This window comes from Manihot esculenta, chromosome 17 (assembly GCF_001659605.2).
Source record: "Manihot esculenta cultivar AM560-2 chromosome 17, M.esculenta_v8, whole genome shotgun sequence".
NCBI lineage: Eukaryota > Viridiplantae > Streptophyta > Magnoliopsida > Malpighiales > Euphorbiaceae > Manihot > Manihot esculenta.
In genome coordinates, this window is record NC_035177.2 from 28,528,892 (window position 1) to 28,544,081 (window position 15,190).

The 15,190-nt window shown below is 30.7% G+C and overlaps 2 protein-coding genes across 4 annotated transcripts; both read right to left on the minus strand.

Annotated features, from left to right (window-relative positions):
* Positions 1-1,427: 1,427 nt before the first annotated feature.
* On the minus strand, positions 1,428-3,699 carry LOC110605206 (DELLA protein GAIP-B). Its single transcript, XM_021743601.2, has one exon. The coding sequence runs from the start codon at positions 3,681-3,683 to the stop codon at positions 1,626-1,628; it is 2,058 nt and encodes a 685-aa protein (XP_021599293.1). The 5' UTR covers positions 3,684-3,699; the 3' UTR covers positions 1,428-1,625.
* A 7,307-nt stretch (positions 3,700-11,006) lies between these two features.
* Positions 11,007-14,209, minus strand: LOC110604556 (protein BCCIP homolog). 3 transcript variants are annotated; one of them, XM_021742783.2, is made up of 10 exons: positions 14,067-14,209; positions 13,739-13,940; positions 13,586-13,659; positions 13,278-13,493; positions 12,407-12,616; positions 12,224-12,289; positions 12,021-12,110; positions 11,872-11,928; positions 11,326-11,437; positions 11,007-11,224 (listed from the first exon to the last, which is right to left on the minus strand). In XM_021742783.2, the coding sequence occupies exons 2-9, from the start codon at positions 13,896-13,898 to the stop codon at positions 11,339-11,341; spliced, it is 972 nt and encodes a 323-aa protein (XP_021598475.1). In that variant the 5' UTR covers positions 13,899-13,940; positions 14,067-14,209; the 3' UTR covers positions 11,007-11,224; positions 11,326-11,338. The 3 variants fall into 3 exon arrangements, with proteins under 3 accessions (XP_021598475.1, XP_021598476.1, XP_021598474.1); XM_021742784.2 differs by having other exon boundaries at positions 11,310-11,437; XM_021742782.2 differs by having other exon boundaries at positions 11,007-11,437.
* Between the last annotated feature and the right edge of the window lie 981 nt (positions 14,210-15,190).

Genomic DNA, 15,190 nt, shown 5'->3' on the forward strand with positions numbered 1-15,190 from the left:
CCTTCTAACTTTTCAAGCGGTGTTTTTAACTTCTTTAAATTGGGTATGAGAGATAGGACTATCGGGTATGTAGAGTTTATTCCTACTAGACTTATTTTATTTTGAGTCTTAGAGACTCACTAATTTAGGATTTGTTTTTGATATAGAACTTACTATTGTTCTTATATTTTTTTAAGTCTTGCACTTTTATCTTGGTTTTAATGAAATATCCTTGTTTTCGGTAAAAAATAATTGAGAAGAAATGATGAGTGATGCGATGATATAAGAAAGAAAAGTGGAATACATTGGGGGAGAATAGTAAGAAGCATAAAAAAGGAAAGGACTTTGGCAATGGAATACAAGTTAAGAAAAGAGATGTTTGTAACATTTTGATGAATGTGGTTTTGGTTTACTGGCATAATAAAAAGAGGGAGCTGCAGCCATTGTAGTTTTGTGGAATTTTGGTAGAAGTAGGAGTAGTAGTAGTTAGTTATAGGGCTGAATTAATAATGTAAACCTATTTATTATCATCATTGCCCTTTTCTCATATGTCATGTCCTAAGTAAGACCACATTCTCACATGCCTCTCTTTATATGCAAAGTTGGCAGGAAAGGAAGGATTTCAACTTCTTGCTAAATAATTCCACTTAGGTATTTGGAATTTATATCATCGGTCTCTTAATTTTATATTCGCTTTTCAATTTTATTTTATTATTAAAATATTTACTATTACATTTTAAAGTTAAATAACAGTAATATTTTAATAGTAATTACAATATTATTTTAAAAATGATTTTTATATATAATAATATATTTTAATAAAAAATTATTTTATATTTAATAAAATTTTAATTTTAATTACACTTTATTTATTATAAAAAAAATTCAAATCATTAGCTATAATTAAATTATATAACACAATAATTTTATATTAGTGGATCCTCCATTTTAATTTTCCCTCCATAACAAATTCCACTACCACAACCTCCAATAGCAGATTTTCATATTAAATAAAATTATTTCTATTTTCCCCTTTCTTTTATTTTTTATAATTAAATTAATAAATATTATATTATATTTATCAATAAAATTAGTTACTATTAATTATTACTTTTATTATAAAAATAAAATACTATATCCCTTATATTATTTTATTAATATTTTGTAAAATTACTAAAATTCTCAAGCCTTTATTTATTTAAATAATATTTTATTAAAGTTCACAATATTTTTAAATAAATTAATATTAATAACCTTAATTAAAACAAGATAAATAAAAGGAAAAAGGAGGTTTTATTTTTCCTTTTTATCTTGTATTAGTTATTACCAACAAATTTATATATTCATATATAAATACACATTCCTTAAAAATAACAAACAGATTTTTCACCTAAAAGCCCAAAATAAAAAAAGAAAAAAAATTTACCTAAACAAAAGGCAAGTGAAAATGATTTGAAAAAAAAATACACTGAAGAGACTGAGACACTACAGAGAGTGGTGGGTCTCAGGTTTTTTTACCCATTTACCAGCTCAGCATTCACATGACTACACACACAGCCCCACTAGGGTTTGGTGAACTTGAATTGTTCTCAACATCACTCGCCTGACTTGACTCGGTGAGTTTTACTGACTCGGTCACCTACTGCTTATTTGCTGGCCGGCCGCCACGCTGAGGTTGCAATCAGCGGCCGTGTATGCCATCCCAACATCAAACACCCATTATTCTCTTCCACTCTATACCCATCTCCGCCCGCAAATAGGGCCAGTAACATGCTTGCTTGTTTGAATGCGTTGGACCCGAGGTGAACCGGCACAAACCCGGAAGAACCCAGACGAGTTCGCCACTGATTGAGGGTTTCGTGTCTCTCAACTCGGTCTGCCCCTTCACATGCCACCACATTGCAAATTTGTTTCCCTAAATACACCTCTGACATCACCTTATCTTGGCTGCTCACTGATCCCTCCAACGAGTCGAACATGGTCGAGTAATAATGCAATGACTCAGTGAACCGGTCCAGGAAAACTGGACCATTATGGTTCGCTTCTTGCTCAACAATGGTAACAATCTCCGGTTTCATCTGCTTCACCACCGAAAGGACCTTTTCAATGGCGCCTGGTCTCGCTAACAACTCATGCAACTCGAAAACTGAGTTAACAGCAACGGACTCGAACTCACTGGGTCTGAGTTCGAGCATAGACGCATCGAGATCAGCTAGACTATTAGCTACAAATCCTCGATACTCAAACTCAACATGGATTGTCTCTGCCAACTGAGCCAATTTTAAACCCACTTCTTGAAGATGGTCCGAGTTATCATGAGACGGCGGTCCAATCCCGGTTAAACGAAACGCCGGCGGACCACCAGGTCTGAGCGCGAGAGCTTGCAACAACGCAGGCCACTGCATCCCTTGGTTCATGGAGAAGTCAATAACGTGCACTCGTTTTTTCCCTTCAAAAGCCTCGAGAATTGCTTGATTAGCGGTGAAGTGAGCGAATTTGAGATAAGGGCCGGTTTCGTAGAAGTGCATCTGAAGGATATCGGTGAGCGAATGGTCCATAGGGCTTTGAGGATAGAGTCTGTAGATTCTGCGAGCTAAGGCTTCGGCGAAGTAGGCAGCGACTTTACGCATCGCTCCGGCTTGAGAAAAGGCCAAGAAACCGATTTGCTTGACGAGGGCCTCCGCAATAGGTATATTATTTTCTTGTACGGCTTCGGCGCAGGCCATTAGGAGATGAACGAGTCGGATTCCGTTCTCTTGTGAGTCAACCAGGACAACAGGACGAGTTGACTCAGTCGAAACACCTAAAGAACCACCACCCCCACCACCAACAATGGTTGAAGACGATGATGATGCTGCCGTTGCTGGGTACAGGTGGTCTGTGGTCGTGGTTGTGGGTTTTAAGCGCTTGGGATCTCGAGATGAGAAAGAGGAGGAATCAATTTGAGGATTTTGGGCAAACACAGCCTTACCAGGAATAGCTTTGAGATCGTAATCAGAAGATGAAGATTCATGAAACACCACTCCACGACCGTTGTGCTTGTTGGTATTTTGATACTCTTGCCGTTGTTGTTGATTGACATGGTCGGCGAAATCGATAGAGGTGATGGTGGAAGACTCAGGAGGAGCGAAAAATGAATCATCTAAAGAAGAAGGCTGTGCAGCCACAACAGAATCAAAATTGGGGTTTGGGTTGAACTCAGAAAGCATACTTTCCAGCCAAGTGGATAGATCAGAAGGATTAAAATGGACAGTTTCAGAAGCAAGATGAGAAAGTCCATCTTCTTGTACAAGACCCATAACTTCTTCTAGCTGTTCAAGCTTTTGGGCGACTTCTGCCATGTCCGACGACCTTACCTTGTAACCTAAAACAGCCAAAAGCTCATCCATTCCGCCATCAACTTGAGCTTCGTCTTCCCACATCTCGGCTTTGCGAGAAGTATCAGTACTGGTATTGGGATTAGCAGGTGGGATGGCCGAATAGCTAGAAGAAGAACTGCCAGCAGAAGCTGGGTCTAATCTAGGATAGAGATTTGGGTGTTCCCTTTTCATGATTTGGATCTCGATCTCCTCTGTTTTGCTTGAGGATATGGGTTTCTGAGATCGAGAGTGGTGAGTGGTGGTGCTCAAAAACCAAAGGGGGCTTCTTCTGCAAATAGGTGAGGGAGAGTGAGGAATCTGCACATTGGGGATTGGGACTCGCATTTCCTACCAGATAAAAAATATATATAATTTCCCACTTAACAATGAATAACCATTTCAGTAAATCAAAAAACAAAAAAAAAAACAGAGAGAAAAGGCTCGTGATGGGGCTCAAGCTCCAACCAACCATCAGACTCCCAAAATCAACCGCGGCTCAGCCCCGATAAAATAAATTAAATAATAAGATGAAAAAAAAAATTATATTTATTCTTTTTTAAAAAAAATATATAATTAGCAATATATAAGTTAGAGTATTTTTAAAGCCAAAAAGGCAAACATGGCCTTAATGCTTGTAATGGGATTTTGACTAAACTGATTACTGCGCTATAAGATGGGAAGGTAAAAATTTAAAAAAAGGGTTGACATGCACAAAAGCGTAAAATCACTCTGCAATTTATAGTTGCTGCCCTGTTTAGTCAACAAAGTTCATTCTGTCTCCACTTCATTAAATTTGGATTTTTGCCTAATTTAATATATCTTTTTATACAAATATAGACATTTATTTAATATAAAACTAATTCTTAAGAGTGAAAATTAAATAATATTTATTATTTTATTTAAAAATAAAAGTAATTGAATTTTATAAAGCGAAGAAAATATTACTTATTTTTTTAAAATTAAAACAATATTATTAGCAAATGTAAATTAAAATAATAAATTGAAGGAAAAATATCTACCTTAAGATGTTGACCATCGTAAAAAAAAAAACTGGCGAATCCCGTTTGCTTAACCAGTAAAAACTGAAAACGACGGTAGAGGCTCAGCGCGTGGAATTATATTTGATTTAAAAATATAAAATGTCAGGCATGTCCCTACATGAGGGAGACCACATGACTGCAGCGGCCCCGCCGTCAATGTCCAACGTTTTCCTCTTTGTAAATTGTTCATTTTAGAAAAATTCCGTTATAAAAAATTGTTAATTCCCATCAATTTAAAAAAAATATAATGTTAAAGTATTTTTAAAATTTTAAAAAATTATTAATTAATTTAATTTAAATATTAAATATTATAAAAAATCTAAAATACTTCAATATAAAAAATTTATTTATAAATTTCTTAAAATTTCAAAAATAATTTAATATATTTTTAAAATTGAATTTATTTAATATTTAGAAAAATAAGTATATATATATATATATAAACCTTAAAAATATTAGTAATTTAATAATAACCGCATTTTGATCTGTAAATTGTATTGTTCTTTTCAAAATTATGTAATAAAAAAGTGGAATAATTAATAATATATTTTTTTTCTAATTTTACTAAATTTTTTAATTTTATCAATTTAATACTTCAACTTTCATATTAATTTTAATCTTTAGTAATTAATTTAACTGGATGATATTAGCTATTCTTTTATTTAAAAATCAAAAAATTATTTTAATTCATATTCACGACTTATTTCAATTATATTTATTATTTTATGTTTTATATTTAAATATTTGATTTTATTTTCCATTTATTAGACTTTGAGATAAACTGAAAAAATATGAATTAAATATAAATTGAAAGAAAGAGAAGAAAAATTAAAATAAGGGGAGAAAAAAAATTAAAATAATACTTTTAATTACAGCATTCAATTCTGATATATATATATTTTTTTTCAAATATAAATTTGTTAATCTTAAACAAATTAATAAAGTTAAAAAGGTTTACTATAATTAACAATCATAGGAAAAAGTTTTTTTTTTTTGTCAATTGATGAGTTAATTTTTAACTGCATTTTTGTTAAAATTTATAAAACAAATATATATTATCAAATTCATAAAAATATGTAACAGGCTTAACTGAAACTAAAAATTCAGAAGTTTTGATTTTTTTTTAAAATCTAATATTAAAAGAAATTCAATAATATATATATACCTTCATCTTAATTTTATATACTAATAAATTATAAAATAAAAAATACTATACTATCTGTCTTATAATTTTTATTTAGTTTTTAGCTATTTTAAAATTATTATTTATTTTTTTATATTATATTAATATATAAATTTACTAGTGATATTGTTAAAAATAAAATAATACTAATAAATTATAAAATAAAAAATACTACACTCTCTGTTTTATAATTTTTATTTATTTTGTAGCTGTTTTAAAAGTATTGTTTATTTTGCTTTTTATATTGTATTAATATATAAATTTATTAGTGATATTGTTGAAAATAAAATGATGACGTGACTGAAATAAAATTATACTAATCCTGCAAGATAGAAAAAGTGAATTGATAAATGCCAACTGCAACTATTCTGACATTTAAATCAATAAATTAAAAAAAATAATAAATAAAAAATGAGTTGTTGAGTGCCAAAAATAGCTTGTTCGACATTTAAATTAATAAATTATAAAAAATAATGAACGAAGAATTTGAGAGTATTTATATGAAAAAATAACATATTTTTTATTTATATTATTATTCTCCTTTTATATAATAAAAATATAAATATAAATATAATATTTTTAATAATTTAATGATAATGTAATCAGTTTATTGATAAATAATTTTTATCGATAAAATGATTAAAAATTTTATAAAAAAATATGTTAGATTTTAACCATTAATAATAAAAAATTTAGGTCTTATCTGACTTAAAAGAGACATGTTTTAAAATTTCTCTCTTTAGATTTTAACATTATAATTGTTTGAACTTTTTTTTTTAAATTGTCATCAAATCTTACCATATAGTTTAGTTTTATGACAATAACTCTTTACTTTGAGCGAATCTTCTATAATATTAACTATTATAATTTATTTTATTTTATTTTATTTTTAATAAATTTTTTTAAATATTTTTTAATATTAATAGAATATAAATCTTTTAAATAGAATATATTAAAAAGTTAATAAAAAATATATATTTAATTTGAAAAGATAAAATGGATAAAAATTTTAAGATGGAGGAAGCAAGTTTGATTACATGTCTTTGATTTATTCTTTATTATTTTCCTCAAGTATTTTCGTTAGTAAATAATATTTATTAGTGTTTTTATGATTATTAGCGTGGTGATTTGTTTGTTTAATTGAAAAAATCAGAGTCGTCACGTGAGCGGTTGAAGCTATAGAATCTCCAATTACTTAAAAAAAAAAAAAAGATTAAGAAGAAAAAAAGCCACTGGCACGAAGGCTCCACGTGACAGCAAACGTTCACGAAGGTCCCAAACCAGCTTCACGGTGCCACATGATCTGACTCGGTAACGAGCCTAGGTACGGCTGTAAGACGCGAGGGTTCCACATCCCATTGATTTATACCATGTTTTTTCTATTCCAGTTCATTTCCGGGCCCACAACTTCCCCACCCCCTACACCTACGGCCCCACACCCTGCCTTTGACTGGACCGGAAGAGTGCGGAGGCCGTTCCACCGGTTCCTTCCAGTTTCCCCGGTTTTACTTTTACCTTCGGTGGTGATTCGCATTAAACGGCCCCGTTTGAGATTATGGTATAGTAGAAATCAACATTTATAATCTTAATTATTACTATAAAAACATTCTTTTGATTCCAATCTATTACTGTTGCAATAATGCAAATCTAGAATAGAATAAATTAAGAGGAAATGCGAATAATTAATAATTAAGTAGCCATCGAATTGTATGAATATCCTACAAAATTAATACAGTTTAACGGACTGTCATCAAATTGCCAATATTTAAAATTAAATTGCCGATCTCGGTGCACCCAGAATGATTTAATAATAAATAATAAATAATAAATAATTCCATGAAAAAGACTTTCTCATTTAACAAATTTATCTGCAGTTATATGAAGACCTACGCCGGCAATAAAGGAAATTGATAACCTACAGGGAATCAAATTTATATACTTTTTAAAATGTTAAGGCTTGATTATTAAATTTAAAAAATATAAAATTAAATTATATATTTTATTATCCTATAATAATTAAATTATAGTTTATATTTGACCGTCTCTAAATTATTAATTATTATAGTATTATTTAATTTTTTATTATTTTAAAGTAATATTATATTAATATTTATTTTTTTAATTGAAATTTTAAATATATTTTAAAATTTAAATAAAATTTAATGCGTTTAATATAAATATAATTAAAAGTTAATAAAAAATATTTTTAAAAAAAATATATGAAAAAATAAAAGGGATAAGAATCTATCTCTTTCTTAAAAATACCTAAAAATGCGTGTTTTCACGCGCTATGACGAGGGTATAGTATACTAGTTTTTAGACGAACGGCGAAACAGCCCAGCTGTAAAGCAGTGTTTCCAAATCATTGATGGAAGACCCCGTCCCAATAACTGCAATAGTACCAAATTGCTAGGGATTGCAATTCACGCGCTATTATTTTATTATTATCCCAATTTATCATTTTCCTAAATTTAGCTTTAATTAATGATTTTTGGGCAGGCAATAAAAGAAGCAAACCACGTGGCGAATGATAGAGCTGCTAACACAATGAGTCATCCAGGTACGTAGCAGGACCCCCCCAATTAATAATGTCAACTTTATGGTACCTTTAAAATATTTAAATTAATTTATTCACATTTTATATTATAATAAAAATACTATACAAACTTATTTAAGAAAGTAATTTTTAAATTTTAATAAATAATTAAACTATAAAAATTGATAAAGTAATTTTTCAAAATAAAATTAAGTAATAAATTAGTATGATAATTAAATAAAATTATTTAGGAATATATGAATCAAGTGTTTTGGTGATGGCTGAGTGTGGGGTTGTGAGGGTAAGCATTTCCAAAAGGCAAAGCAATGTGATTGGACAACACTAACCAAAAGGCACTTTAAGTTTCCCATTATGCTTCATGAAAGCAAATAAAAAGGTCTATTTTCCCCAAAAAAAAAAAAAAGAAAATTCTACATTTTTATTTTTAATTTTTAATTAACTATTTTTTTCAGTTATATTTTTTAAAATCTTATTAATTTAAAAATAAAGACGAATTATTTAATTAATTTCACTTATTTTTTTGGACAAAGACCAAACTATAGTTCATAATTGTCGGGGCCAATGTCTGTAGCAACAGCTATTAAAAATAAAATCACTTGTAATGATGATGTGAATGGACCTTCACATCTACTATGTAATGATGTCAAATGAGCAATAATTCTTCCTTATCCTATGGTTCAGCACTTTTGACCATATGCAAGTGAACCCTTCTCCTATTTTTCTTATAATTTTAAATATTTTAAATTTGTTATTATATAATATAAATATATAATTTAATTAAAAAGTCACGTTCGAAATTCTCTTTTTTTTTTATTAGAAAAATCACTACACATTGATGTCTCTATTATTGGAAATTAATAGAACAGTCGAATGGACTAAAATTAGAAGCAATGAACCCACTTCTACAAAAAAAAAGGGGGAAATGTTGATTTATAATTAAATTTAATATATCTTGATTATAAACACTTTAATTTTTACAATATATATATATAAAGATTTTTTTGTTTTTACAAAAGAGTTTAGCTCGAAACCTTCAAGTGATTATCTTTCTTTTTTAATTTTTGAATAATGACCATGAAGCATGCAAATAGTTCTTAATTAAGTTTATTTTTTAGGGTCTGGTTATTATTATTTTTAATTTTAAAATAAAAAATGTATTTAAATGGTTATTTTTAATCTTCTACATTACCGTACAAATATTCAATGACAAATTCGTACTCCCAACACTTTAATAAAAGAATTTTTTTTAAAAAAAAAATTCATTATTCATTTTATACTAACTTTTTCTTTTTTATATATAATTCATTTTATATAAAATCACCGTTTTTATATCATAATCCTCGCACATATCCAACTTTGTATTTCATGGATCAACTTGAGACAATAAACAGTGATGTACTGAATTCCGAGCATGTGCATGATGTCCCCTCCTTTGCATTTTGCCTACACTCTTATAGTTTCAGACGCCATTTTGACCCACCTCATTAATACCCATTTACTCGAATGCAAGATAAAAAAGGTTTTTAGGGTTAGGGCCCCATGCATTAATTCCCAATCTCATCAGAGATAAGCAAAGGATCCCTTGAAGCAGGGATTGTTTTGCCCTCAAGAGAATCTGATTTTGGGCTGTAAAATTTGCTAATCTTGTAGAAACATCACCCACATGTCTATGCATGTGAGTTTGGACCCCCCATCTGCTCTACTTTTTTGTGGTCAAAATAATAGTGATCATTGAAGGGAGTACTTTATTTCAATGCCTAAAAGGCTACTGAATGATTTTGTAAGAAATGGTTTTTCATCTCTTTGAAGTGGGAGGAAGAAGGGTTGAAAGCTATAAGAAAGTGATTGAATCTAATGTATTTATGACTCAATAAGCTGCACTTCTTTGACTGGATTTACTGTTAGAGATTCGTGCAACCCAAACAAAGAATACGCTCGTAAACTTATTACCACATCTAACAAAAAACTTTTAAAAGAAATTTTTGGTAATTCTCACCTTCCTAATGTGGTAATGTGAAAGTATCTACCCCTTGTTTCATCTCTTTAACATTGGACTCTGAGAGCCTGCACTCCCCTTGGTTCTCTAAAAACCACGTTATTCACCAAGTGTTCACTTCTTTGTAGATCGTACCTTGCTCTACTAGTGCCATGGTTATCAGGAGTCTTATTGTTCTTCCATCAACATGTAAAAGGGCTATGAGAATCTTTAACTATTGTCTTCGTACTCGTTTCTACCGAGTCTATTAAACTTGGAAGTCTAGTGTGTATAAGCAGAATTATCCTTGAAAACTCCAATCCACACAACTGAACACTTGCTAGCGACATAACATAAACCAATGCCATTGTTTCAGTTAAAGTGCTGGTATTTGGACATTTGGTATCCTGAATTCAAGAGTTCAGAAACTACAGCAGGCACTCACATGATGACCCAAAAGTTCTGGATCTTTCTTGGATAAAAATAGGTTAAAAAGAGCCCTAGTTTCAATTGAAGAGACATGTTTTGATCTGTAAAGTAATTAAGGCTGAACTGCGTAGAACTATCAACCACTAAAGTCATTGAGACAGACCACACTGGTGGCAGTGGCATCAGCTTGGAAGGACCACACTAGTGGTCCAGTGACGGTCTTAACTCGTTTAATCTCAATTCACTCAGTAAAAAATTCGACCAACCCAACTAAAAAATAGGTATCCATCTAAACTGAAAAGTGAAAAATCTGAGATGATAATTTTATTTTTCTTCTCGACCGAAGAAAAATGTAAGGAGCTAGATGCTTAGGGTATCAGCCAACTGCACTAAAGATTTTTTGCTAGCAATCATTGACTTTGCAATAAAATCAAAGTGAACACATGATGGATGCAATACAAGAAAATAAAAAGCTAGATTAAAGGGAAAGAAAAATAATTCAAATCATATAAGAATCCCAAGAAATAAATATTAGCATACCTATCTAACAAGTTGAAGTTTTCAATAAATTTGTCTCTTAAAGATTGAATATTTGTCATAAATGCCCCCCACCCCCCACCCCCCAAAAAAAAAAACCCCTCCTCAACCCGGTTTTTCGCTCCTAGCAGAGGAAGAAATCAAAACTTCAACACGCTAGAAAACCTATGAACACGGATAAAGTTAGCATTACAGAATTGCACAAATCATAGCATACATGTCAAAGAAGAAAAAATAGAAGGCCATTAACTTGGAAGTTGAAGCACCTTTAGCAGGAAATCAGGGTTCATCAATCAAAGAGTGCAACTCCTCACGGAAATTAGCAACTTTGTCTGCCTCAACAACCATGACTAACCCCATTAACCTGTAATTTCTTAGCTGCAACATAGCAATCAAAACCAAAAAGATTTAACATCCTACTACAGAAACCAGATGTGGCATAAGGACCCCGGCAAACCATATGAATCAGCAACAGTTCTGTTGTTCATTTTAAAAGCATGAATAAAAGCATAAAGTTTTCATCTATAAAATAGATTTTGGCTGCAATAAGTCAATAGGAGAGGATGGCGACATAATTCTTGATCTGCAAAACAAGTGAAATAATATAGCAACATGGTGCTTATATCTATGTACTCTGAGTTCATGGACATTGGGTTTTACCAGAAACATGAAGTTAAATTAGACAATAGTGTTTATAAGTAGAAGTCGCATTGATTTCAACAGTAACTTAATCTGATCACAGGCATTCAGTTTGAAATTATTTTGTAAATCACCAACACAGCTTCATTAAGATAACATAATTGTTAACTTGCCTCATGAGTTGTCACATGCTCCGAGTGCAAAGGAAAACAGAAGGACCACAGGCAAAGCTGAGATGTACTTGGAAAAATCAGTAAATTGATTAAGCAGCAGCCACAGCATAAACGTAATGCATTATGCAGATGTATCAAAGAATATGTACCTTGTGAAAAATTTCATCTTCAGGCTTAATATATATTATTACTTCCTCATTATGACTGTTCTTCCCTTTTTTGTGGTCTGCATTCTTGTGCTATAGTTTCCAAACAAGAGAGAGAAACAGGGATCGTTAATTTAAATGATAGATGCTGAAGGAATAAATTGTAAGAGCGCAGCATGTAGCAGTAGATTTTAGAATGGGTATACCTTGTAAATTTTACTAAATATCAAATAGGATTTGAAGCAGAAAGCCTTCCTAAGCTCCTCTGTTGGCTTCAACAAAAATGGAACATGAAAAAATATTTAATAACCAGATGAGTTAATCTTGCAAGCTGAAGAAAGGCATACATTTATTACGCTCACCCATTCCTCACAACATTCTCATCTAACCTCATCTTCTGTAGCCCATAAGACTTCATCAAAGAGGGCATTATAAAGAGGCGGTAAAAGTTGGGGAGGAAGATTGGCAACACGCTGGGAGACCAAGAGACCTACACCATGTGCTTGCTCATCCCAAAGTAATCTCAAATCATCCATTACATCTTTGTCCTGACAAACTTTGATAAGGAACTCCTTGATCTCCATCATACATTTATGATCCTATTAGTAACCGACCCGCAATTCATTAGCCAACATAAAAGAACTGCTCAGTAAAACCACTAGTTACCAGTAAATTAAAATCACAACTCTCATCACATAGCATTCACAACAGAGGTTTGATAGGAAAAGACCCTGAACATGTCCTTATAAGACAGGTACAAAATGAGATAGTCATAGTCATCAGAAAGTCTTGGTCAAAGTAGATTTCAGCTTGGGGATCTTTCACAGATAGCTTCGTCCATGCAAATTTTGCATATACAAAGTTCTTTTTTATCAATTAGTACATTTTGATTCAATCGGTATGCAAACTGGCATGACCAGGCACCTTAAAGCTAGACTTCTTGACAAAAGTTTAAGAATTAAATATTCAGCCGGTGTAAAAAAATCAGGGTGGCACAGCCCTTGTTTTTTTTAATCTTAGAAATACAAAGAACCAGATCCTTGGGGTAGAAAAGTTTGTCTTCAGACAAAATTAAGGTAGCTTAGTAGCTGCACTATTTCCACCCACAGATAAAAAAAAAAAAAAGAAATAGACCAATAAACTTACATATAAATTAGTTTGGAACCATAAAAGAACACTGACCACATAAAAGGGGGGTGGGGGGGATGGGGAGGGTAAGAGAAAGAAAGAAAGAAAGAAAATCAGAAATAAATCACTTGCCTTATATCTTCCCAAGTTAAGGGCAGTAACAACAGCAAACAGTCCATCATCTTCTATTTTAACAACGGTTCCTACTGTTGTCTGGCCCAGTATAAGGTCTACAAAAGCACTCAAATCCCACTGCTCATTATCAAGGTAATTTTGCAGCAAGACCTTCACTCCATGAAAATCATCAGGCTTAGGATCAAAGAACTCAAAATCCGCTTGGATAACTCCCTTCAAAAGATGAACATAAAATCCCATAAAAAACCTACTAAAAAAAAAGTGTATAAATTGCACTACTACCTTTGACAAAAATATTTCCTTACTTGTAACTCTTCTTCCTCAGAGGACTCGGATTCTTCACTCTTTTCTTCCAGTGACTGCTTAACAAATCCATCTCCTAGACATGACAACAAGCTATAAGAAGCAAAAAACACAACCCATAGTAATGAGAAAAACAAAACAGTAGATAATCATACCTGGTGCACTGGATAGGTATCTTTGTAGTTTCATTTCAAGCTTTTGACGCTTGCTTGTGTAAGCTGTGGCGAGATGAGCAACTGATCGAGCAAATGAGGAGAAAGTCACAGGCCGAACAATTGTTGATCGGCTGTGCCTTGTTCTTCTCCGTGTCACCATTTGGTAATCAAAACAACTCCAGATTTTTACCTTCAATCAAGACTACAACACAAAAAAATAAATTATAGAATTCACAAAATTGTCAGTTCAAATATAGTTGCAAATGCCGGAAAATAAAATTAAATAAAAGATGGAATCAAGCAACAGGAGAAAAAAGTAATTAAATACCGCGAATAGACAATAGCAATCGACTAAGGAAGATGAACTGGAGCAGGTGCGAGGAATCAGATCAGTAAGTGCATTTAGGGTTTATCAGAGGTTCTCCTCCGTAGTTTCTCCATTGGGCTTCCATATCATGAAAGAAGAGCCCATTCTTATGTATGGATTACGTTTACAGGCTTCCAATAGAGCACCCCAATCAAAACCAGCTACACGTGGATTCACACACAGGCTTGACAAAATTAATGGCCAGTTCCAATATTTTTAAAGTTAAATTAATTAAATTTTAATATTAATTTTATTAATATTTTTAATCCCCTATAATTATTTTTCAAGTTTGAGAGGAAATTTATAAATAAACTCTACTAATAAATATTCATATAAAATTAATACTTTTCTCAATAAGGGTTTTACAAAATTAAATGGAATAAAATTTCTAACAAAAAGAGTTGCCAAAAAACTTATTTTTTAACAGAGGTTTTCAATAAATTTTTCAAAATAAAAATTTTGAGATATAATTTTGAAAAATATTCTTTTCCTAAAAGTATTTTGTGAGGAAATTCTTGTTCAAAAGGTTTTCAATTGTATTTAGTAGTAACAACAGTTTGTGAATTTTTAGATGGAAGGCCTAATTAACCCAACCAACGAGTTCAAAATAAAAGAATTAATTCCAAAAATTACAAGTAATAAATATTAATAAATAAAAAATAAATAATTTATACTTTTACAAACTTAATTGAATTATATTAATTGATTAATTTTATTTTATTTGAATTAAACTAATTTTGATGTAATTATATTTTTTAACAAATTAAAATAAAAAATATTAAATTAAATTAATATTTTTGAGTAATGAAAATTTTATATTTCTGCCTAGAGTGTTCAATTTGCTAGACATTTTATGTTATTTTGAAGTTTCAAGATTTTATTTTGGAAGAGAAGAACACAAATGGATTTTTATAAATTATATAAATTTTTAATTTATCTTAAATTATTTTTAAATTAAAAATAATTGAATTTTTATTAAAAAAATAATTAAATTAAATTTTTATAAAATTTTTAATTCCATATACGCAGTAAATATCTTTGAAAACAAAAACGTTCTTCCTAAAATTAAAAAGTTAAATTTCTGA

What these genes read in the sequence shown, in the direction of transcription:
- LOC110605206 (XM_021743601.2), bottom strand. Translation starts at nt 3,683, where the DNA reads ATGCGAGTCCCAATCCCCAATGTGCAGATTCCTCACTCTCCCTCACCT.
- LOC110604556 (XM_021742783.2), bottom strand. Translation starts at nt 13,898, where the DNA reads ATGGTGACACGGAGAAGAACAAGGCACAGCCGATCAACAATTGTTCGG. An exon ending in ATACCTATCCAGTGCACCAG is followed by an intron (nt 13,660 to 13,738) that starts GTATGATTATCT and finishes TGTCATGTCTAG; the next exon opens with GAGATGGATTTGTTAAGCAG. An exon ending in AGCATGTGACAACTCATGAG is followed by an intron (nt 11,438 to 11,871) that starts GCAAGTTAACAA and finishes GCTATGTTGCAG; the next exon opens with CTAAGAAATTACAGGTTAAT.